Source organism: Leishmania major, chromosome 10, assembly GCF_000002725.2.
Source record: "Leishmania major strain Friedlin complete genome, chromosome 10".
NCBI classification, from domain to species: Eukaryota; Euglenozoa; class Kinetoplastea; order Trypanosomatida; family Trypanosomatidae; genus Leishmania; species Leishmania major.
Genome location: NC_007251.2, coordinates 357675 through 381890, shown reverse-complemented (window position 1 = coordinate 381890; position 24216 = coordinate 357675). Strand labels below are relative to the sequence as shown.

The 24216-nt window shown below is 62.7% G+C and overlaps 6 protein-coding genes across 6 annotated transcripts; all 6 read left to right on the top strand.

Annotated features, from left to right (window-relative positions):
• Nucleotides 1-598: 598 nt before the first annotated feature.
• LMJF_10_0800 (conserved hypothetical protein) lies at nucleotides 599-3856 on the top strand (the record flags this gene model as incomplete). Its single annotated transcript, XM_001681362.1, has 1 exon — nucleotides 599-3856. The coding sequence occupies one exon, from the start codon at nucleotides 599-601 to the stop codon at nucleotides 3854-3856; it is 3258 nt and encodes a 1085-aa protein (XP_001681414.1).
• Nucleotides 3857-4620: 764 nt separating this feature from the next.
• On the top strand, nucleotides 4621-5286 carry LMJF_10_0790 (conserved hypothetical protein; the record flags this gene model as incomplete). The annotated part of the gene is made up of 1 exon (XM_001681361.1): nucleotides 4621-5286. One exon carries the CDS (start codon nucleotides 4621-4623, stop codon nucleotides 5284-5286), a length of 666 nt encoding a protein of 221 aa, XP_001681413.1.
• Nucleotides 5287-7254: 1968 nt separating this feature from the next.
• LMJF_10_0780 (conserved hypothetical protein) lies at nucleotides 7255-8514 on the top strand (the record flags this gene model as incomplete). Its single annotated transcript, XM_001681360.1, has 1 exon — nucleotides 7255-8514. One exon carries the CDS (start codon nucleotides 7255-7257, stop codon nucleotides 8512-8514), a length of 1260 nt encoding a protein of 419 aa, XP_001681412.1.
• Nucleotides 8515-10838: 2324 nt separating this feature from the next.
• Nucleotides 10839-12539, top strand: LMJF_10_0770 (hypothetical protein; the record flags this gene model as incomplete). The annotated part of the gene is made up of 1 exon (XM_001681359.1): nucleotides 10839-12539. One exon carries the CDS (start codon nucleotides 10839-10841, stop codon nucleotides 12537-12539), a length of 1701 nt encoding a protein of 566 aa, XP_001681411.1.
• A 641-nt stretch (nucleotides 12540-13180) lies between these two features.
• LMJF_10_0760 (conserved hypothetical protein) lies at nucleotides 13181-15088 on the top strand (the record flags this gene model as incomplete). The annotated part of the gene is made up of 1 exon (XM_001681358.1): nucleotides 13181-15088. The coding sequence occupies one exon, from the start codon at nucleotides 13181-13183 to the stop codon at nucleotides 15086-15088; it is 1908 nt and encodes a 635-aa protein (XP_001681410.1).
• A 2105-nt stretch (nucleotides 15089-17193) lies between these two features.
• On the top strand, nucleotides 17194-23280 carry LMJF_10_0750 (conserved hypothetical protein; the record flags this gene model as incomplete). The annotated part of the gene is made up of 1 exon (XM_001681357.1): nucleotides 17194-23280. The coding sequence occupies one exon, from the start codon at nucleotides 17194-17196 to the stop codon at nucleotides 23278-23280; it is 6087 nt and encodes a 2028-aa protein (XP_001681409.1).
• Nucleotides 23281-24216: the final 936 nt, after the last annotated feature.

The following is a 24216-nucleotide window of genomic DNA, read 5'->3' as shown; positions in this document are numbered from 1 at the left end:
CAGCGCGATGCTCCGAAGGGGTCGTCTTCAAGCAGTCGCAGCCGCGGCGGCGACAGCGGTGGTCATCGCAGCGCGCTGCAGCAGCAGCAGCAGCAACACTGGTCAGCTGTGGATTACAGTCTGTTGCGGAACGTCGACTGCTTCTTTGCCACACCTCTCCGGTGGCAGCGCAATGATCCGTGTTCCGCTGGAGCTCGCACAAGGAATGATTTCACCAGGCGGCACAAACACCAGGGCGGTCAGTACCGGCGGCTGCGGCTCATATCACCCGAGTGCGCTTCACGCGTCTCGCGTCCTTCTCGCGCTCCGCTCCTCCCCGCCCCACAGCAGCAGCAGCAGCAGCAACGCCGTCCTGTCTAGCGCACTCGCCTCCGCTAGTGCCACCCACCACATCGTCCACTCGCACACCACGGAGGACGAACGCGGGCCGTTTGAGGTCACCATTGATGAAGTCCTGCTGCATTCGCATGATCACCACAGGAATGGCACTGCTGCTGCAGTCGGCACTGTTGCGGACCTCGTCCGGCTCCTTGTGGACCCCGACTTGGAGGTCGGCGGTGGTGCCGTGGAGGCGGTCAGTCTCCGCGACTTTGCTGCCATGACACAGAAGCGGAAGCTCAGGGCCGTCGGCGGCGACGCGGAGTGCCTGGACGTGCTGCTCAACAGCGAGCGATACCAAAGCGAAAAAGACGCGCGTGAGCTGCGCCTGCGCGGTGTGGCGACGCTCGGGCAGTGGAAGGAGCAGCCCGACCGAGTGCAACTCAGCGCGTACACACGGGGTCTCCTCGAAGCAGCCTACAGCCGCCTCTCACGTCACCGGCACCGGTCGCAAACGGATGAGGTGATGGCGTGGCTGACCCGCGCGATCCAGCGCGCCGTCGCCGATGAACTGATGGCGCCAAAGCGGTTGACTGACGGCGCTGCCATGGCCGACTCGTCAACGCCACCCTACCTGGTGGCCGTGAACGCCTCTGCCGTCAGGGATGCCGAAGCGGCCCTGGCGAACACCGCAGCGGAGCGTCATGCAACTCCAGTGGCGGCACAGCCAGCTACTACCGCCACAGCAGCAGAGCAAGGCGATGATAGCGGAGGCCCTGCGGCGGTAGCAGCCCCATTCAGCGACTCTGCGCACAACGAGGTTGCCGACGAAAACGTCGCCGCGCGGCGTCGCGGTCCTCGACAGCGCCCTGTCGTCTCGGACGTTGTGCCAAAGGCGTCTGAGGCGGCTGCGGTGGAAGAGGACGGTGTTGCCGAAAGCGAGGAGGTGGAGGATGTGCTTGACGAGGACGCCGAGGAGGTGGCACCGTTGACGGCAGAAGAGAGGCCGACAAGGCGCCCCGCGGCATCGCGCAGCCCGCAGCCGTCCCCTGCCGCAGCAGCCACACCAGCAGGTCGGCACAGCAGCAAGAGAGCACCTGAGGCCGCTCCCACGGCACCTCGGCAGCAGCAGCGCCAGCCGCCACCTTCACACGGCGTCGAAGAAGAGGTGGAAGCTGCGGATGCGGACGAGGACGATGAGGAACTCGTCGAGGAGGTCGAGGAAGAAGTCGAAGAGGCGGAGGAAGAGGAGGCCGCAGCGACGACCGCGGCGCCCTCGTCCACCGCCCCGGTGCAACCGTCATCACCACCAGCGCCCGCTGCAGCGCCAGCGCCGCCGGCCACAGCAGCGACCGCGGCAGAGAGGCGGGAAAGGCTGGTCCGACTTGCAGAGCTGATGATGAAGCAGTTCAACACCGCTGATGGCTACCTTCACCCGACAAACAAGGCGGAGCGGGAGGCGCAGGAGCAGCGGGGCGACATTCTGGTGCTCGACGAGGACACCGCGCAGGTCGACCCACTCGTCATGTTCAGTACCTACCACGCTGCCACGATCACGGACGCCGACCCGGTCGGCGTGCGGGCACTCAAGACGATCTGGACGTCGTACAACAAGCACCAGATGGCACTGGAGGAGGCAACGGATGACGCAGCTGTCGAGTTCTACAAGCGCGAGAGCGTGAACGCGCTCCTGTACGGCTCCGTCCTGATGCGGGCACTGGCGCGCGAGGAGCAGGTCGTCGTGCTCGAGGGCACGCCGTTGCCGCCCTACGGGTTCCCGCTAGTGTCGTCGGACACACGGCCCTTTGCCGTCTTCGCCGCAGCCGGGGCGTCATCGTCGTCCTCGGCGACGGCCGTCACCGACATGACACCTGGAAAGGTGCTCACCGCCGCCCAGGCGTACAAGATGTTCTTCAACTCGAAGGAGAAGCGCTACTCCCCGTTCCGCCCAGCGATCGATCAGAGCGCCGGCTGCAGCGTCGTTCGCCTTTCCGGAACCACGCTGCACCTCTACTACACGTCCATGAAAGACCACATCATCGAGAAAGACGTGCGGCTGCCCTTTGCGGAGGTGATGCTCGGTGTCCTGCACCTGTTACGCCACAAGGTGCTTCCCCGTGTGAACGTGGTGCACTACCACCTCATCGCAACCAAGATGGCGGACCCGTCAGACAGCACGGACTTCATGCTGCGCTCGACAGCGACGATCGACTTGACGAACCCGTTTACAAGGGAAGAACTCGCTCGACTGCGGGCGCTCGCGACCCCGCTCGGGATGGCGGATGAGATGGACGAGTACCGCTGCATCGATGACCTCGTGATGGACATCGAGGATTCCTCCGGGGCCTCGGTGGTGCATAGTCTGCTGCACAATCGCGAGGATTTGGAGGCCACACTGACCGCGACGCTGGCGCAACTGCTTCCCGAGGATGGTGACCGCGCCGCGGGTGCGGCGGAGGCGGCTGAAGACGCGGAGGAGAAAGACGAAGAGGACGTGGAAGTAGCTGCACCGCCACCGCCCTCACGCAAGGCAAGAGGTGCTGCAGCGGCTCCTGCCTCATCGCCGAGCCCTGGCCGCTCTAATCGCCGTCGCGTAGTACCTGAGACCGACGAGGAGGACACGGTGCGTGTGGCGGACGAAAAGGCCGCTGAGGCGGTGCCGGCACGCACGTCACGGGGGAAGCACCGGCAGTCGGCAGGGACACCCTTGCCCACGGCGGCGGCAGCAGCACACGCTGCGCGGGACAGAGAGCAAGAGGAGGCGATGCTCGAAGAGGCCATCTACAACCAGTGGCAGCAACAACGCGGAACAAGCAAGGCCGGTGCAGCGGCGGCAACGACACCCAAGTCAATGGCCGTTGCGCAGCACAGTGACAACGACGGCGCTTCGGCAGAGGAAGCGGAAGAGGACTTCGACGAAGAATACGAGGAGGTCGAAGAGCTGGAAGAGCTTGAAGAGGCGGAGAAAGAACTTCCACCTGCACGTGCCTCTGCCCGTTCTTCCCTCCCTTCCGCCTCTGCAGCACCCGGGGCTGGTGCGCGCGCACGTGACGCCGGCGCCTCCTCACCCGCGCCGCCAGCTTCACAAGCACAAGGAAGCAGCAGGGCGGTTGCAGCAGTAGATGCTGCTGCTGCGGACGAGGAGGAGTACGAAGAAGACAGCGTCGAGGAAGAAGAGGAAGAAGCTGAGGAGATGGAGGTGGTGACTGCGCCAACGATCCCGCGGGCCCCTGCTGGGCGTCGCGCTGTCCCTGTCGCAGCTGCCCCGGCGCGGCCGTCACCGCCGCCTCCGCCACCGTCACCGGCGGTCCGACGCGCACCGCAGAAGCTGGACGACGACGACGAGGCTCTGCAGGTACGCACGCGTCGTGGTGCCCGCCGATCCACCGCACGCGCCCGCGCACCTCCACCGACGGCCCATGAGGACTTTGAGGAGGCCGCGGCAGCAGCGGTGGAAGGTGCGCCAGAGGTGGCGGCAGAAGACGCGGACGAGGATCAGTGGTTTAAGAAGCGTCCGAAGCGTCGCTACTTCCAGTAAGACGCAAGGGATTTGTCAACGGATTGATCAAGGGAGCTCGCGGGGGCAGAGTCATCTCAAGGTGAGGGTCGCAGCGGCGGTGGCGGTGTTCACTGTGCCCTTGTGTGTGTGTGTCTGTGCGTGTGCTGTCGGACGGCAGCCGCATAGAAAAAGTAACGAACTTGTGCAAGCGACCACCAAACCAACGAAACGAAAACCTCGTGTGTGCGTGTGTGTCTGTCCCTGCAGACGCGTTAACGATACCGCTTTAAAGCAGCGGAAAGGAGGGGCGCGTGCCGTGCAGGGGGGGGCGCATCTCTGCTCGGATCTCTTCTCTCTGTCCTCTCCCGTCCGTAAGTGTCGCAAGCGGTGTGTGTGTGTATGTGTGTACCACGGGCGGCACTGACGGCACACACGCACCGCATGCGAAAGGAGGAACGGTCTTCGCACCGCTCACTTCTCTCTTGCGTTCATCACTGCATCTCTCCTCCCCTCTCCCTCTCGATGGGCCACACACACGCGCGCCTGCCTCCCTCCATCCAGTGCGATCTTCCTTTTAGAGGATCCTCTCACGCTATATACCCTCCCCCCTTGACGAACTCCGAAAGCACTCCGACACACGCGCACAGGCGTGCCCCTCCCCTCAGAACACACACACACACACGCGCGCGTGACTGCTGCGTCAGTGCTTGCTAGTGGCGACGGAACAGTTGCACGCAGGTGCATATCATCTACAAGCGCTCACACGCGCACACAACTCCAACACACAACGGCGCACGTGCAAGATGGGCAAGGCTGAACAGAAGAAGAAGGAAAAGATCGTCGAGGACAAGACCTTTGGTCTCAAGAACAAGAACCGCAGCACCAAGGTGCAGGCCTATGTCCAGCAGGTGAAACAGAGCGTCGATCAGCGCAACCCGCAGGATCGCAAGTCGCAGGCGGAGCTCTTGGCGCGCCGCGCCGCCAAGGAGGAGAAGCGCGCACGCGAGGCTGAGTTGGCGAAGCTGTTCAACGATGTTGACCAGCAGCAACGCAAGAAGCGCGACGCCGAGGCGGCGGAGACCGCTGAGGGGGACGACCAGTACATGTGCCACCCGGAGGAGTACCTGTTCCGCCCCGAGGACTTTGACGAGGTGGAGCAAGATGATGAACGACTGGAGGAGAAGCTAGAGGCGGAGCGTGAAAAGCTGAAGGATCGCACCGACCTGACCCCCGTCACTGAGGCATCCTTCCAGGCATGGAAGCAGCGCAAGCGCGAGGAGGCGGCCGAGAAGGAGGCAGCGCGTGTGCGTCGTGCCAAGAGCGGCGACGGCAAGCTGCGTGGCTGGGACCTCTGGCAGATGGACCAGGAACTGTTCGTGGATGACGAGAACGCCGACGAATTCTATGAGCGGGAAGAGCTGGAAGGCTTGGATGCAGGCGAGGATGAGGCAGCCTTTGACCTGTCCTGAGAGAGATGTATGCGCGTGTGTGTATGCATCTGTGTAAGAGTGCATGCGGCGGTGTCTAGCGGTGGTGGTGATGAGCGCTGACGAATGCCGAAGGCGATCTGCGTCGTCTATGTTACGCTTGCTTGTTATACGCTCGATGTGTGTGTGTGTGTGTGCGTCGGTGCGGGGGATCTCCCAACTACCACCACGAACTCTCGCACTCTCCCGTTGTCTTCGCCTTGTCCTTCGTCTGTTTAAGTCCGTTTTTGTTTCCGTCTTTGATCCCCCCCCCTCTCTCTCTCGTGTCTGTGAGAGATGGGCTTGACAGAAGAGGAAGAAGTATGCCCAACGACTGGATCCGTCTAACCGCTGCTGTGTGTGCGTGTGTGTGTGTGTGTGTGTGTGTGTGCGGTGATGGCGGACACACACACACACACACACAGCAGCGCCACCCCATCCCTGCTTCGAGGTTTTTTCGCTTCTGATGGCATGGGAGAGGAGACCCGGTGGCGGTGGATGAAGGGCACTCTCTGCGCTCTTTTCCGCTTCTCCTTTCGAACCTCACCGGCACCGCAGCAACCACCGCCGCCCTCGTTGATCTCTCCATGGACTCGATGCACGTGGCTGGAGTGTTTCGTTACCCGTAGTCTACCCCCTCCCATCGAAATCACCGACGCACACACACACACACCGTATCCCTCCCCTTTCCCTCTCTCTCTCTCTCTCTCACGTTGTGTGCGCACCGTACCGGCAATCATCTGCGAAGGAGCGCGTTCCCACATCTCGTTTGTTGTCTTATTTTGTGTGTGTGTATAGATCCTGTTCTTCCCGTGGGTGGTTTCCTTGGCGGTGCCGTCCACACGCACAGGTGCACGCCGTGCCCAGTTCACCGAGTTGGTGCCGGTTGCGTTGTTCTCTCAGAGAACGTGACGCGGAGAACGAACGGGAGAAGTAAAGGCTCAGCTGCCACAGGGCGAGGAAAGACACCCAAAAAGGTGACGCAACCCACGCGCGCACACGCCCACACACACACGCTCGCAGAGGAGGCGTGCAGTGCGAAAACGTGTGCAACATACGGTGACGGCACATCCCCCACACCTCTCTCGTCTCCCACGCTTGCGTATTTCCTTCTCATTCGGGAACCCTTTCCTCTCGCGCGGGCTCAAGCACATACGCACACTGCTTCCAAGCTCAGTGCAGCCCGACGCCGTCCTGCCAAACGAGGCTTCTCAGCAGCAGCTTCATCGCCGGGTACGCGGACCTCCTTTCATCTCTTTTGTTTTGGTGTTTGTTTGGGGAGGCCTTCTCTTCTTCTTCTGACTGCCTGTGTGAGCTGACGAGCGCCCCACGCACCGCTCCGTCATCCGACTCCACTTTGTTTCTCGATTTCCTGCGCCACTGCCCTCCCCCCCCCCTCCCCGTTTTCTTTGTTCTGCGTAGTCTGTCGTGACCGCATCGACCATCGTTGTCTTTCAGAGATCCTGCGCCCCCTTCACTCTCGGCGCGGCGTGCGTGCACGTATTCGTCGCCGCCCCTCCTTTCCTTTTATTCTCTTATTTTTTGCGTGTCCATACAGTCTTCTGCTCAGGCCCAGGTGTGCACGCGCATGCGGCTGCTCCCCTGCTCCGGTTTATCGCGTTGCTCGTAGCTCTTGCTGTTCGCACGCACGCTGCCCCGCCAGCCTTCGCCCCACTCGCCCGCCTGCCACCAGCACCACCCAACTACCCAAGACGCCTACCGGTCTCCCCTACACGCACTGGTGATACATACGCATATACACTCTTTCAGATCTTCCGTGCTGCGGCCACGCACGCAGTCTCCGTACGCCAACTTAATCTGTTTACGTCTGCGTGTGTGTGTGCGTGCTCGTGAGGGAGGGTATCACGCGAAACGGGAAGGAAACTCGGTCCCGGCACAGTAGCTGCAAGTACTTGCTCACCTGCTTAGTCGCTCTGAAGCAAGTCCACAGTGCCATCATCGCCCACAACCATGAAGCTCCGCTGTTTCCTGCTGCGCTACTACCCGCCGGGCATCACGCTCGAGTACGAGACGTCTGCCGGGCAGGTGGGGCAGAAGACGATCGGGCTGCTTAGTCTCACGCCGACAACGCCACTAGAGCCCTTGGTCGACAAGATTATCGCCGAAGAGCCGCTGCTGAACGGCAAGTACCATGACCAGATTGTCACGTACCTGCAGCGGCTCGTAGAGAAGCTGATCGCTGGCAACAACCCGAACCAGACCTTCACTCTTTTCAAGAGTCTGCGCGCGCACATGCTGCCGCTGACGAACTGCGCCTTCAACAAAAACGGCACGAAGTTTGTGACCGGCTCGTACGACCGCACCTGCAAAGTGTGGGAGACGGCGACGGGCAACGAGCTCGTGTCGCTCGAGGGTCACCGGAACGTCGTCTACTGCGTCGGCTTCAACAACCCATACGGCAACCGCGTCGCCACGGGCAGCTTCGATAAGACGTGCAAAATCTGGGATGGCGAGTCGGGCCAGTGCCTGCACACACTGACCGGTCACGTGACCGAGATCGTGTGCATGTCTTTCAACCCGCAGAGCACACTTATCGGCACGGGGTCGATGGACAACACAGCGAAGGTGTGGGATGTGGAGACGGGCCAGGAGCTGCACACGCTGATGGACCACACAGCCGAAATCGTAGCATTGAACTTCAATACGTACGGCGACCTCATCGTCACGGGCTCCTTCGACCATACGGCAAAGCTGTGGGACGTGCGAACTGGCACCGTCGTGCACACCTTGCGCGAGCACCGCGGCGAAATCTCGTCGGTGCAGTTCAACTACGCCTCCAACTTAGTCGTCACGGGCAGCATCGACCGCACGTGCAAGCTGTGGGACGTCGCGTCTGGCCGCTGTGTGTCAACCCTGCGTGGGCACACCGACGAAGTGCTGGACGTGGCCTTCAGCGTGTCGGGCAACATGGTGGCGAGCGCGAGCGCCGATACGACGGCGCGGGTGTACAACACGGCGACGTGCCACTGCATTGCCAGCCTCAACGATCACGAGGGAGAAATCTCGAAGCTAGAGTTCAACCCACAAGGGACGAAGATCATCACCGCCTCCGGCGACAAGCGCTGCAACCTCTGGAGCGTCGAGACAGGCCAGGTGCTGCAGTCACTTGTCGGCCACACGGACGAGATTTTCTCGTGCTCCTTCAACTACGAAGGCGACACAATACTGACCGGCAGCAAGGACAATACGTGCCGGATCTGGAAGAGCTAATCAGGCGCGCCCACGCGAACTCCGCGGATCCCTCGCTCGGTTTCTCCGCTGGCCCTGCCTCTCACCACCGCACCCCTGCTCATAGTCGTCACCGTCGCCGAGCTAGTGTGTGCAGGGCGTGAAGAGGAAGGAGGGGGTGTAGACCGACGAGAATCGATTAGCGAGCTCAAGGGAGTCGCGGGCGACGGATTCGAAGGGGGTGGCGGTGGTGGCCGCGGAGACCGAATCAGAGTGTGTGTATGTTGCGTGCATGTAAGTGTGAACGCGAAGGTTTGTAGGATATCAACGTGAGCGTGGCCCATTCATGTCTGTGCTTGACTGGGTTTGATGCTCTGTGTGTGTGTGTGTGTGTGTGTGTGTGTGTGTGTGTGTGTGTGTGTTTGGCTGTCGACGAAGCAGTGCACTGTATCGCACCTGTGCTGTAATGCCAATGGGGATTGGTAAACCTCATACACGTGTGTGCTGACGGTCGTGACGGAAGGTAAAGGGTTGCAAAAGAGAGCGAGAGGGAGAGACAGGGAGAGAGTGTTCTGTTGCGGCTGTGTGTTGTGTGCTGCTTGGCGATGCAACACCAGCCGGTGTGATGTGGACTTCCTCCTTTGCTCCCCGCTAGTCGGTGCGTGTGTCAGAAGCAGAGGTCTTGCCCTGTGGTGTCCCCTCCCCCCCCCCATCTCCAGCGGCTTTCAACTTTCTTCCACTCGCTCTGTGTACATACGCGTACGTGTGTGGGGGGAGAGGAGGAGGGGAGGTCTGGGAGAAGAGAGGAGACAGAGCGGGAGAGGAGGAGGAGAAGGGGGACGTACACAACATGGCCCCTCCACCCGCCCCCGTCACACTCTCCTCCGACAGAACGCTGCGCTTCACATATATGTATGTATTATGGTTCTCTGCGCTCACAGCGAATGCAAGCACGTATCTGTCGCGGTTAGAGCGTAATGTGTTTGTGAGGAAACGCGAACCCACATCCGCAGGCAGTGAGAGAGAGAGAGAGAGACAGACAGACGTTCCACGGGAGCCGACACGAGCGTCAGTAGCGCATCGCCTCACGCCGTTCGGGGTTGTTGTTGCGGTTCTATCCCGAGGCCGCGCTGATGACCCCCCCCTCCCTCTGTCGGCACACTCACTGGCATATTCGGTGATTCACACATGAACTACCCCGCGGAGGGCCTTGGACGAGGCTGGCACGAAGCCCATGTGCCACTCAGTCGGCGATGTGTACTTGTGTGTGTGGGGGGGGGGGCCTTTCCTTTCCCGCTACCCTCCACCCGCGCTTTGCGTTCATGTAGGGAGAAGAGGGAAGGACGACCGCCTTGACAGGAGGAGGAGGAGGGGGGGGGGCGCCGCATGACGCAGCAATGCAATTGACGGGACGCGAGCGACGCGCGCGTGCAACGTCGCCTCTGTTTATGCTCTTCTTTTGTTGTTACTGTTGATGCTGCGCTCTTCCCTGCACTTCCCTCCCTATTTGGCTTGCGTCGTGCGAGGTGCTGCCACACCTCGCACTTCTACACAACTACATACATGCACATCCACACGAAGACACACATCCATATCGGCGCAGCCCTCTGCAGGTGCAGACGATAATGCGGGGGATGGCAACACCACGCGGGGGGGGGGGGGGGGGGTGCACGGCAGCGGTGTGTGCACCTCATCACACCCACCACGCGGCAGCATTGCCTCTGCCATGGTGACAGACCGCAGACAACGATCAGTGGCACACTAAGCCCACTATCGGCGCGGCGCGTGTGTCGCACTGGTCCTCTGCTGCGGCGTTACCACCGCCGCTGTCGTTCTCGGTGGGGCTTTCGCTTCCCCATCGTCCCGACCGCACACCCTTCGCCGCTGCGGCGGGAGCTGCCGGGGCGCCCACCGGCACGTGCTCAGGCGCGGTGCATCGCGCCACACACGCGCTGGGTGGCCGGCACGTTGCCAGCACGGGGGAAAGCCCGACCGCCGAGACGGAGAAGACCGTGAGGAAAAACCCAGGAACGCAGGCGCTGAACACCGACGAGCTCATCGCGTGCGTGCTAGGGCTGCCCAGCAGCACCCCTGCTTCATCGCCGCCACGGCTACAGCAACGGTGGCTTGCGTTTGTCCACCTATGCGACTCGCTGGTGCGGTGCACCGCGTGTCCTTCCAAGCGTGGCGTGGCCTTGGCCACCACGTCCACAAGCGTCGGTGCACCGCGGCACAGCCTTGTGGGGGGCATCGTGCCCTGCAAGGAAGTGTACTTCAGCGCCCGCCACCTGAAGGCCGCAGCGGCAGGGACAGCTTCCCCAACACTCGCATCCGCCTCTCTCGCCACCTCGTCCTTTGCAGAGGACATGTCGACAACGCAAGCCGCGCTCTTTCCTTTCCGTCATCACTGGCGGGTGCCAGTAACTCTCGCCATCAATACGACCGTACCCAACGGTGCTCCTAGTGCGACGGAGAGCGGAGGTTGCACCCAGCCCCAGTCACCTGGTGAGCAGGCTGCGGCTCATGCAGCAGTCACCCCAGACGGGATCGACGCGGTGGTGACAGACTTTGTCTTCGCGCAAAGCGGTCGACGGCTTCTGCTCGTGCGCGGCGATAGCCCACCTGATCTGCGGCTTTGCCTCAGTGAAGACAGCCCTAACGGACCTCTCTCCGGGGCTCTCGGTGCCGGGATCGCAGTGGAGGCATCGCCGTTGCAGCAAGCCCATCGCGCCCTCTGCACCGGTGCCGAGTTGATCCACCACGTCAGCACCTTGAGGGATCAGCAACTAGAAGGGCACAGGCCATGTGATGGCGACACACGTGCCAGCGCGTTAGAACTGTGCGTGGCGGGCTACCCACAGGGGCATCCGTTGGACCGCACTTGGGGCGCGACATCAGCTGCCTATTCTGCCCCTGCAGAAGCCGCTGCAACGGGCTCGGTGGCAACGCGGGACAGCAGTGTCGCCGCGGCGCGACAGCGCAGCCTTGAGTTTCTGCGTGCGTTCGAGGAGGATTTTGATGCCGCAGAGCACGCGTTCACGGCAGCGGTGCGCGTTGCAAAACGCCGGGCGTGTGTGGTATCGGCCGAGAAGAGGTCCAGCGATATCAGCGTCGATGATGGTACGCCATCCGCGGCCTCCGGCGAGCCCAGGGAGCGTGCGCGGCACCTGTGCACGCCGCAGGCTGTCATGCCCGAGCTAAAGGAGCCGTGCCGCACCCTGGGACGACTCGGTGCGGTGCGGAGACTATGGACGTCCTCCTCCATCTACGCGCCTTATGTGCGAGCCGCCTGTATACATCGAATGCTCCACGAGAAGGTGCTGCTGCGGTCGCCTAGCGAGCCCGAGCATCGTCGCATTCGGAGCGGCAGCTTCCACGGTGGCGCTGCGGCCCCCGTGATTGTGACGCAGATGATCACAACAGCACAGGGGTTTACGGGCTACGTGGACGAAATACAGCGTGGGCTGCGTGCTTGGGCTGCCACTGCAGGGGGTGGAGAGCAGCCGGAGCCGGCTGGTGACGGACCCCAACAGCAGCACCCCGTACACGCAGCCGCACCGACCGCACTCACGCCGCCCATCTCCGTCATCCCTGGTGTGCTGCTGCCACACCCTACCGATGTGCACGTACTGCTGCGGTCGCTGTACTACACCAAAGTGATTCCCAGCGCGCGCATGCAGAAGGCGCTGGAGGTGTACGCGAGCGAGCTCATGATCGCATGGCGGCAGCTCGCCGACGAGCCCCCTCGGAGGAAAAGAGAGCCGGCCCTGCAGGATGACACCTTCTTACAAGCGCTGACGGAGAGCAACGGCTCTGCGGCGACACTAGAGGTTAGCGAGGATCGCGTCGCCCAAGTGGAAGCACGCGTGCGTGAGGTGCGGCGTTGCGCGTCTTGCCGCCTCACATCGGTGTGGCTATCGGAGACAGTGGATCTCCTCCACGACCTTCAGCGACATGGGCAGGCGCGGCTGCACCTCTTCACAATGTTTAACGACAAGGTGGGTGTGCGAGTGGCGCAGCTGCTGGCGGCCTACGATGCACCGCGTGGTGCGTCCGCGGAACAGTGAGGCACGACGACAACAAAGGGAAACGGAAGCGGCCAAGCTGCTGTGGGAACTCGGCTGCTCGTTGTACATGGCGCTGACGCCGCTGCCGGCCGCTGCCTCGCACCGACACACAAACACACATTCTTGCACGCTGTCTTCTCTCTTATCCAGAACACATCTGCGCCAACTTGCTTATCACGGCGTGCTGCGTGTGTAAGGCGTGTTGTGAGGGGACCCTCACTCCGCGCGGGCAAGCCTCGGAGAGATGACCCTCCGCCACCTTCGTTGCACCGCACCTTCTCCTGCCACGGCTGCTGCCGGGCGACGCTGTACACTCGCCCGCGGCTTGTCGCTCACCATCGCAATAAGTGGCTTCTTGGCACTACCTCAGTTACAGTCATCCTCCTGCACGTCTAGCGCGACTGGCGCGGCGCACGCGATAACTCCACCGTGATCTATGGGCATATCACACCCCTCCCCTCCTTTCTGTGCTGCCTGCCTTCACGTTCATGCACACGCGCACACAACCGGCGGAGCGCACGCGCGCGTAGACAACAGCGCGAGAGGCAAAGTGACTCCTACGCTGCCGTACCCTGCTGCCGCCGTGTCAGTCTCTCCCACCCCACCCCCACCCCGAGCGGCCGTACCTCCCGCGGACCATTATGACAGGTACCCCGCCGCTATGGCGTCGCCTGCAGCCGCTGCAGCCCACACTGCCGCTCTTTGCTGGTAGTAACCACAGCGCGCGAAAGACCACCACTGAACATGCGGCTGCGGCACCGCGTCGCATGTCCTACAGTTTCGTCGTGGTGCCGCCACCCGTGCCAGCCGCCACACCTGCCTTTGAGGCGCACGTCAGTACGCTGCTGCGCCACGTCCCACATCCGACCTTTATCACCTGCACGAGCTACAGTCCGTACTTCACCTCCGCTGCGGCGGAGAGTCTGGCGGCTGCAGCAGACACCGCCGACGAGTCGGCGAACGCGATGGAGGCGTCCGTGACTCAGCAGGCGCTCTCGTACCTCCACCAATGTGTCGCGGCAGATGTGGGTCTTGTCCTCACGGTCACCGCCACGCGCGCCACGAGCCACGCAGAGTCGGTGCAGAGCACACAAGGGGGAGATCAGGACTCGCAACAGCATCCGAAGCAGCACACATCCTCTTCTTCTGCTTCTATGGTGCCGACGACGACGACGCTGACGGGTGCGAGCCGGGGCGGAACAGCCGCCATCCTAGCTGACTTTATCGGCCGCACGTCTGCAGCACCGGCCACCAAACTGGGCACTGCGAACTCCCAAGAAGCGACGCGCCACCGCAGTCGTGGTCTGATGGTCTTGCGCGGTGATGACGGCGGGTACACCCGGCAGTGCATGATAGCCGCGCAGAAGGGCGGAGCATCCGCGTCGCCCCCGTCCCTGTCCCCAAACCCGTACGTCGACTTCGCGGACGGCGTGGATTTGCTGCGCTTCATCCACTCCACTCTCAGAGGTCGTGACGGAGAAGCGATGTGTGAGATCACCGGTGACGAGCCTGCTGGTGCAGCAGTGTGCCTGTGCATAGGCGGGTACCCGCAGGGCCACGTGCTGGACCGCCAGTGGGGAGCCGATGCCGCCACCGCTGCAGCTGTGCCGTCAGCGCAGTCGCCCTTGCCATGTCAGACGTTGGCCTCGCTTCGTTTCCTTGACGAAGTAGACACTGTCTTTGCCGACACGGAGGCGCAGCTGCGACGGGCTCAGGGAACACACAGTGCCCCACGTCCTCCGTCGCTCGAGTCCTGTGTGGAGGCAGCTGAAGCCCTTTTCGCTCGCCTCGGCGCCGTGCGTCGTCTGTGGACAACGCCGTCCTACTACCCGCCTAGCGTGCGCGCCGCATGCACGCGGCGGACAGTTGCGAACAAGGTGTTTCTCAGACCACCTGGAACGCGGCAATGCGTCGCAGACAGCGCTTGGGACGGGTGTGGCAGCGCAGGCGCCCACGTGGTCGTGACGCAGGTGATCACCTCTGCCACTGAGTTTTTTGATTACGTGGAGGACATACGGAACGCGCTGCGCTCGTCGGTACCGCCCGCCAGAGGCGTTCCGTGCGACCGCGGCAGAGATGGCGCAGCTGCCACCGAGGCGAGGGGAGCGAGTGTGCCATGCTTGCAATTAAGAGCAGCGTCGGCGCTGCCGTCATCATCGCCCTCTCTCGTCATAGTGCCGGGGCTGATGGCGCCGCTGCGAGCGGAACAGTTTCTGCGCTCGGCGCTGCAGCTCAAGGTCATCCCGAGTGTGCCGTTTCAGCGTGCGCTGCGCGAGTACGAAGGGGCGCTGCACTCCGCTGTGGAGACGCTGCGCAGTGCAGTGTCTTCTAACGCGATCGATGTGTATGCTGAGGCGAAGGAGAGGGCGGAGGCCTGCTTCCAGGAGTGGATGGTGGCCATCACAGTGGACATTGTGCGCGACCTCCGCGCTCGCGGCTACACGCACGTGAACTTCTCCGCCTTCCAGTACGGATGCGGTGACGCCGTCGGATGCGTGGTGGCCGCGCTGGCAGCAGAAGGTAGAGAAGAAGTAGTGGAAGAGCCGTAAAGTCACGCCGGTGCGCAAGACAGAGCCTCTCTACTCCGTGTGTGGGTGAGCACTTTCCGGTGCAAAGCCGAACATGCACGCGAGCGCGTGGGCCGGATGAGAGACGTGGTGTGGGCATGCGCCATGCTGGAAGCAAGGCTGAGATGACGCCCCCTCCCCCCCCGTCCTCCTTCTCCTGCAACCGTCAGCCACACTCGCATGAGAAGGTGTGTTGTACCTTCTCTCTTCATTTCTTATCCTGCTTTGCGTGCTCTTCCCTATTCGCCCACCCGCGGCTGCTGCTGTCGTTGCTTCCCCCACCACCACCACCACCACCAAAAAACAAAAGAGCAAAGGACTGATGCGAGGTTGTGTGTATGCTTGAAGCCTTCTCACATCCGCCTCATTTACTTCTCTGCCCGCCCGCCTTCCCCCCCCTCCCAGCCACCCGACCCATCCCTCCCTCCCTCGCGCACAGAGCATCAACAACTGTATACCCAACACAGAAACGCACACACACACACTAAGACATACACGCATCTTTAATCCTGCGCGATTCTCATCGTTGCTCTTCAGCTGAACCCTCCTTCCCCCACCCCAGTCACCTGTCCTCTTCTTGTATGTGTGTGTGTGTGTGGGGGGGGGGGGGGGGGGGAGGGGCCGAGCGGAGGACTTCGTTGGTGTATGCGTTGCTTGTTGCTGCGTCGTCCATTTTGTTGTGTCTCTCCCCTTCACCGCCACCCACCACCCACCGTCTTCTGCAGCGGCTCGAATTTGAGGAGCGAAGCACCGCTCCGAATGGAAGCTACGTGAGCGGAGGAAGAGGCAGCGAGAGCTTCTCGAGAGACGCTTAGGCGTGCCTGCGTGCGTGCGGGCATCCATCCACGTGACGGCTCCGACCTCATCCCTCCCGCTGCGTGGCTCTCCTCCTCAGGCGTGCAGCACGTGCGGCGCCCATTGCGGAACAACGAAAGAAAAACGATACATGCACACAGGTGTATACATATATGTATACATGTATATGTATATATGTATATGTATATATGCGGAAGGCACTACACCAAAGGCGCAGGCCCGTCTTGTCTCTCCGTCCATCCACCACCTCAGCGAAGCACATGCTTGTCCAAAGTAGTAGGCTTGGACCTTGTCCTTCGTCCTTGCTGTGACCACCGCATGCGCGCACGCGCACGGTGACGTCGCGATAAGCGTGTGTTTGTGTGTGCATCCACCCTCTCTATCCCCTCTTTGCATCTTCTTCATCTCCTGTTTCTGTCTTGCCGTCCTCAGCTGTGTATATGCACGCACGCACCCCCTCGCACACAAACATCCCAGTTGGCGAGCAACAGCGACAGCGGGGGGAACGACTTTTACACAAAGCAGGGGTGGGAGGGAGTTCCTTGTGTAGAAGTTCGTAACGCGCGGCCGCAATTCTTAACTCTTTACCCGTTTTGCTTTTTCGTCGTGTGCATGTGTGTGTGTGTGTGTGTGTGTGTGTGTGTGTGTGTGCATGTTGTCCTTGTGACCCTTCTCACACATACACACACACACATACACACACCTCCCCTCCCGTCTCCACCCCCCCCAGGCCTCCTCCTCCTCCTCTCTCACTGCCCTCCCCACCGCTGGCCCCGCCCCACACATCCACAAAGGCCACACAACACGGCCAACGCCGCACCACTTTGGGCTGGCGATCGTCGGCGAGTGCGGGTGGGACGCCTGTTGTTGTTCGTCGGTGCTGCGGCTGCCTTAGTGTCTCTCGCCACCCCCTTCTCTCTCGACGCCGCCCTCCAGCGTTGTCGTTGATTCGTTCTTTGTTGTTGTTTTATTATTTTCCTTCCTGTTTATTGGTGGGCGTTCCGCCACCTCACACACACGCGTACGCGCACGCACTTCCCAAAACCCCCACCTCTTTTTTTTCTTCGGGCACGGTGCCGTCCGACGCTTGTGTCGGTGCGGCTCTCTCTCTCTCTCTTTCCGCCCCCATCCCCACCCCCTCCTCCTCCTCCTCCTCTGCGTGCGCGCATCGCTGACGCAGCGCAAGAGCACCTGCTGTCGGACCAGAGGGCGAACAACAACCAGCCACCACAAAGCAAACACACACGCGAAACAAGAGAGGGGCAAGAGTGATGAACCGAGCATTCCTGTCGGACCTGGCGTGGCGCATCAGCCTACACCCCAGCTGCCGTGCCGAGCTGCGCCGCCATTGGCCGGCCCCGCACTACCACAAGACACCCCATGATATCGAGGAGGCTGAAGAGCAGCCCCGGTGCCAAGCGACTGGGGCCTCCCCGCCTGTGGCAGCGGTCGCCAGCCAAGATGAAAGTAAGAAGAGCGGCGGCGGTGGTAGTTGGGCGTTCAATCCGTATGAAACCTTCAGCCTGCGCCTGAAGCGCAAGCGCAAGGAACCCGTGAAGGCCGGCTGTCGAAGCCGCTGTGGCGAGGCGGCTCTGCCGGGGCAACATCAGCAGCAGCAGCAGCAGACGAGAATGGACGCATCGCAGGCGAAAGCGATGCGGCAAATCAGAAGTAATAGCCCCAGCTCGAATTCGACAAGCTCTCCAGCTCGCGTTGTTGGCGTCAGACTAAACACTTCAAGCGCGTCGTCGCTTACGCGAGCCAGCAAGCTCAGCAGCTCGTTGGTCGTCACGGCAAAGCCAGCAGCAGCAGTAGCGAATGCGAAAAGAGCAGCGGCCAACAAGAGCAAGAGTACCAGCGCACCCGCAGCGAGTTCCTCCGCGTTGGCCAGCGGCCAGGTCAAGGCCGTAGCCGCCGCTCACCCCTCTCCCAGCACCTTGGCGAGCGCGTCGTCACAACAACGCGTTGGCAGGGTGGTGGAGAGGAGCGCATCGCTTCCACTCATCCGCGCAGCAGCAGCAGCCGCCACCGTCACGAAGGCGGCAGCGAGCACGGCAACGAAAGAGTCCGACGAAGTGCCCACAAGTGTCGTCGACGACTCTGCCTCCGCCGCACCTGCCAAATCGAAGAGGGACAAGAATAAAGCCAAGTCGGTGCATGTCGACGCGAACGACACGAAACTGAAGACGGTGCGCAACAGAGCCGCGGCAACGACCACAGGCGGTCCTAGCATCGGGCCAGCCGTGGCGAAGAAAAAGAAAACCGCTGGACACTGCAGCAGCACCATCGGCAGCAACGCCGCCGACAGTGACAACGGCAGCGAGAGAGCAGGCTACATCCGCGATCCGCTGAATATTCGCCTTCCGCACAGTCCGCCGTACCGAGGAAGGCAGACGGCCGGTCGAAACGGGCATCGACCTGTGCACGTGACGATTCGTTGGAGCGGTGCACGGCAGCGACGGCGTCGCTTCTTTGCGCAGTACCCAGCCCTCGCGCAGCCGGAGAAGGCGATGTACCTGCAACAGCTAATCTGCCGCGCAGAGCCGTCGCCGAGCTTGGATGGCCGAGAAGTCGCCTTGGACGCGGTCGCGTCTGAAGAAAAGCATTACAGCGGAGCCCAGGAAAAGGTGCCGCATCAGGGCTTCACGCCGCCACGGGTGCCAAGATCGGTGAACTTCTCTGACGCCGCCACGACAGTGGGTCAGTCCGCCCCACGCCCACCCAGTACTGTGGCTGGCACCTTCCTGTCCGACAGCACTCCACGCGCTGACGCGCGGCTGCAGCAGCAGCAGCAGCAGCAGAAACTGTGCTCCGGTGATAGAAAAGCCGGTCACACGACCACCACCACGGCAACTACAGGAAGACGCGCTTCCCTCTCCTCTACCGGCGGCCATGCCGCTGCGCGCTTACACGCACGCATGCGCAGTCAGGGCGAGGACGAGAAGGTTGCCTTGTACGCTGTTGCCAGCAACGCCTCCATCAACGAAAGCAACAGCGGCGCACTTCCAGTCCGCCCCTTCGCCCGGCATCCACCGCTGAAGGGCACCTCGACTCTTTCGCAGAGCACCAACACGGCGGCGCGGACGTCGGCGCTCAGTATCTCTGGCTCGGAGATGCCAACGCCATCCAGCACAGATAATTACTCTGCCACCCTTCACAGCGCTGTCTGCCGGCCGAACTCGCTTTTCATCGTTCGCTCTCCTCCGCAGGACTACGCCGACGAGGCCGCGGCCTACGGTTCCTACTATTACTCGCGCCAAGTCGGTGTGGCAGGGAACTCGAGCGGCCCTCTCGCCGCGATGGGCCCGATCGGCTCCCACAGCCTTCACAGTTCATCGGGTGGCGTTGCCTCCGCCAGCGGACCGAATCGCCTCCGCGTCACGTACGTGACTGCCAACGCGTGCAGCACTACGCGCACGTGGTGTCAACATCACCACAGTCTCAGCCACAGCACAGATCGAGGGTCGAGCCCGTATCAGCCGTCCAGCTTGGCCCCGGCAAACCCGTCCGCCTCGCAGTCCATGGCGTCCGCGCTCTCCTGCGCCACCTTGTCCCCGCATGTGCCGCAGCAGCAGCAGCAGCAGCAACGGCAGAAGGGTGGCGGTCCCCGCGGTGTGGCCCACATTCAGCGCCCTCACCCCCTGAACGCGGGCGGTCCAAGCTTGCCTGATCCCAGGCCGAGTGGGAAGGTGTGGTACAACCTGGACAGCCCCACGCTAGTAAACAGCGCCGCCTCGAGAACCGGCGATGGCGGCGGCGATGGCGATGGCGGGGATGCGCACGCAGAAAGCGCGTTCTCCGCCCTGCCGTCCCCGTCGCCGTCTGCGACCTCGACGCCGCTGCCCTCGACAACCCTCTGCGCCGCCGCCGCCGCGGCTGGGCCAAGGATAATGATGCGGAGCGCGACGATCAGAGGGGATGCTGCCACCCATGCCGGAGGCGGTACGGGCACGCCCCCGCCGCTCAACGTGAAGACGGTGATGGCGCAGCGGCATTGCTCATGCCTTCTGTGCCGGCAGCAGCAACAAGAACGCTCGAGCCCTGCGCCCGTCGGCGACTCCGCCCCTGTCGCCACAGCGTGCAACTCAGGCCCTTTGCCCCATTTTCCGCACGAGAACTCATCGTCTTCCTCGGCGGCGGGCACGGTGGCCTTCAGTCCGCCGACAGTGCACGTGGCCTCCAACCCGTCGTGCAGCGACTCTCAACCTCGACGCCAGAAGCTGCAGCAGTCGAGCATCATCTCTGCGCCGTCGCCGCGGCCCCCTCAAGCCCCGGTGCCGCTGGGCGTCGCACCTGGTAGCGTGCAGCCCCTGGCAGGGAAACGGGCGACCTCCACCCAACACCGTGCACGCGCAGGCGAAGGTGCGATCGACGAGCCCCGCAGCTCCGGCGGTGTAGGCAGCAGGGAGACGGACGGCGCGCCGTGCCATCGCACCTCCGTGCACGCACAGCGGCAGTCGTCGCACTTTTCGTTCACCAATTTGGCAGAAATCCGCCGCACTGGCGAGTTGCTGAAGCTGCCGCAGCAGCACTCCCACTCAAAGGTGCCAGCCACCAACCAGCTCAGTGCCGAGTCCTCTCTGCATCTTTTCGCGACTGGCGAGGGTGGAGTCGACTACAGCAACGCCTCCTCCGTGCAGCTAACACAGCAATATTTGGACTCGTCTCCGCAACCCGTCCCGTGCCTGACGACGCCGCACACGCGGCGTGACAGCGAGAGGGATCTGCAGGCGCCGTCATTCTGGCATCCGGTGTACACGGCGACACGCCTCTACGCCGCCAGCGAGAGCACGGCGTGGCTCGAGAACAACAGCTTCGCCACAGTCACAGCCACGCCAGCGATGTCGACAGTTTGGGGGCACGGCACCTCCACGGGGCCGCACGCGGGCTACCTCTGCAACAGCAACAACTTCATGTTCTCGGAGCCGGCAACACCGCTCTGCTGGACGCAGCAGCGCAACTCTTCCGGTTTGGTGCCATCGCACCAGCGGGTGTCGAGCTGCTCTCTCGCGTCGACGTCCCTCCTCAGCCACCCGCACCTACACACACCCTCGTTCGGCACCATGGGCAGCACCCTTCCACAGGGTGCACGGCGCACTCCGTTGGGCCTGCCTCGCTCACCGTCCTTGGTCACCTCCACTGCGACCCCAACCGCCGCAGCACCGCAGGTGTTCTGCAAGTACCAGCGGCCGGAGCGCCAGCGCCGCCGCCGCCGGTTCCCGCGGCTGCTGCCGGGGACGCGGTGCCCTGGAATGGCTGGCCGGCTCGCCTTCGACGCCCACCGCGCCGCGGTCCGCAGCGGCGCCATCGCCGAAGCAGAAGAATGCAGCTATTACCTGAGCCATGAGCGGTGCACCTCGGCAAGCGCCATGCCAGGCACGTCCTTGACCACCCCGCACCACCGCTCGACTGTGCGCCAGTCGTCGCCGTCACTGTCGCCACTGCTGTCGGGCAGCCCGCTCTGCGTGGTGTCGCTGGCCGACTGTCGCGCCAACTTCTCACACGACGCCGCATCCACGAGCACAACGGGTGATGGGCGCAACGCGAAGGCGCACTGGGATGAGGGAACGGAAGAGAGCGACGAAATGGGGGACGAGGATGAGGAGACCACCTTCGGCACGCCGCGCTTCCTATTTCACATCCCTCCCTGCTGCGATGACCCGTACCACCGCGACGAGGAGGCGCTCGAGATGCTCAGCATCACCACAACCTCATCCTGCGCCTTCGGGGCTGGTCTCGACGGGCTCCGCTGGCAGGACTGGATGCCGTCCTCTCCCTTGGAAACGAGTGAGGTGATGCTGCGCACAGTGGAGCAGGCCGCCGCCACAGCAACCGAAGCAGCGGCGTCCACGCACGCGCGAGACTCGAACCGCCTCTCCACGATCGCCGACAGCAATAATCGGGGGATTAAGGATGCGCTTGGCAGTGGCCAGGCCGAAACAGAGGCGGGCGCTAGGGCGGCCCACGCTGTGGACTCCTTTGTGACCGGCTCAGCAGCCGCTGCAGGCCTCGGTGCACCGAGCAGCAGCGTAGCTACGAGCAGCCGCCAACCGCTCGGTGCGTTTGCGGAAGGCGGAAAAGTCGTTTCGACGGACATTGCGGCGCCGCGCAACTCCGAGGATCTCGTCTGCGTGACCTGCCGCGCCATGGACAGTGCGTCGGCTGGGGGCATCGGCGAGGGCGCTACAGATCTGCACGACTCGCCCACGGGTGCGTCGCACGATTTCAGCAACAGCCTGAACGCGCCGGGGGGCGGCAAGCGGCCGTTCATTGCGGAGTGGATCGTGTCGAAGCTGCAGAAGCGTATGGAGAAGAAGAAGAAGATGCAGCGCAAGCAGCTGGAGCGCGAGGCCGCCGCCGCGGAGGCGGCCGGAATGGACAATACACTGCAGTTTCGCCTCGAGGGCGGGTCGGAGTCGCTTCCATCGCCCGCCGGCGCGCCGCGGGCGCATAGCCGCACGTCGAGCATGTCCGACTGCAGCGACGCCGGCCCGCCGTGCGGTGGCTACTTCAGTCAGGCGTTCAAGAGCTACGGTAGCCGTTGCCTGCTGTGCTCCAGCCCGATGATGCCCACTGGTGCTAAGGCCGCGCAGCAGCACCGCCAGCGCCTCGCTTATCTGGCAGCAGCGTACCAGACGGAGCTCGTCATTCATGAGCAGAAGCGGCGCGAGGCGGAGGAGAACCGCCGTGGCCTGGAGGCGCTTGTGCACCGCTACCGCGCAAAGATGACCCCAGCGGCGGCGGTGGCGGGCTACTACTATGAGGCTCACGTTGTGACGTCTCCGACCATTTTTCGGCCGCATGCGCAGCCGCACAAGGAGTCCTTGGCCACGTCGTCGCTGAAGCCCACCACTACCAACGCGACGGCGGCGGCAAAGGCCGCATATACCGTTAGCGAGGGCTCCAGCAACGGCGTCAACCCGAGTGGCAGCAGGAGCTACTCGATCGGGTCTGAAGAGCACGCCGGAGACGCGGCGGTAGAAGCACACTCGGCTATGAGCTTCTGGTTTCCACGGATCCCGGAGCAAGGCAACGCGACTCCACCGCCGCCTCCCCTGACGCACACCAGCAAGGCGGGCAAAGGCCGCTCGAACACAATAAGTCAGCAGCAGAGCGACACCACTGGTCGCGCTTGTGCGAAGACGACAGCGGCAGCGAGCAGCAGCGAGGCAGCGAAGCTGAAGCCGAGCTGCGCTGCCGCACCCGAGCGACAGCCGCACTGTAAGCGCGAGCACCGGGACTGCCACGCATTTGCGGTGCCGTCCACGGTGGAGGCGGAGCGGGTGCGTGTGGCGCTGGACACTGTCAAGACAAAGAAGCAAGCCATCGAAAGCTGGATCTTCGGTCTGCGCTTGTAAGACGTCATGTGGGCGGGTCAGTCCGTCTCTCTCGGTATGCCACTACCCCCCCCACACACACACACACCACCCTTTCCTTCCTCTCGCCCGCTCCTCTCTGCAGTGAGAAAGAGGGCCGTCGGGGCGCACATGCACAGAAACGTCCACTCTCAGACTCTCTTCCTGGTTTTATTCCTGCTATTTTGTTGGCGCCGCTGAGGCGCTCTCTCAATCTCTGTGCGCGTGTATGTGCGTTGTTTGTATTAACCTGTGTTATCCATGAATGTCCCTGCTCTTAGTAGCATAACTCCCCACCCCCATCGCCCTTTTCGTCGTTCCTTGTCTGTGTTGTGTCTGCCTTGATGTGCTTTTCTCTCGTTTCGTCCCCGCACCTCATCCTAACCCACCCCGCTTCTTGCGCCGCCACGTGCGTTGTGTTTAGTCCTCACGTACATACACAGACACACACACACACACGCCGTTGTGGACTCCACCCCACGTGACCTCCCTCTCACCCTCCTCGTCCTCTCCCTATACCCCCATCCGCTTGGACGATGGTGCTCCGATTTTTTGCTGTTATTGTTGTTCATGCTGGTCTCCGTCGCCGTGCCTTTGTGTGGCCGTTTGCCGGTTTCTACTCGTGCAGCTCCACAACGCTCCTATCGATATATACTCGGGTGGTATCACGGTCTCTGTAATGGCCCACCTTCTCCTAATAGGTCTCTGCGCGTGTGTGGTTGGGTGTCTCCCCACCCGCCTCATCCACCGCCACTCTCCTCGTTCGCCTTTCCGTCTAGGACGAGTCGGTTGAGCTGGTGGCAGTGGCACCCTTTCTTTTCGTGTTGTCGTCGTTCATGTGGCCAACGTGTACCGCGGTGCGGCGTTTGGAGGGAGAACGAGCGTTCGAAAAGGTGGCGGCGGCGGCGGCGGCGGCACATTCTTCATCATCGAGCGTGC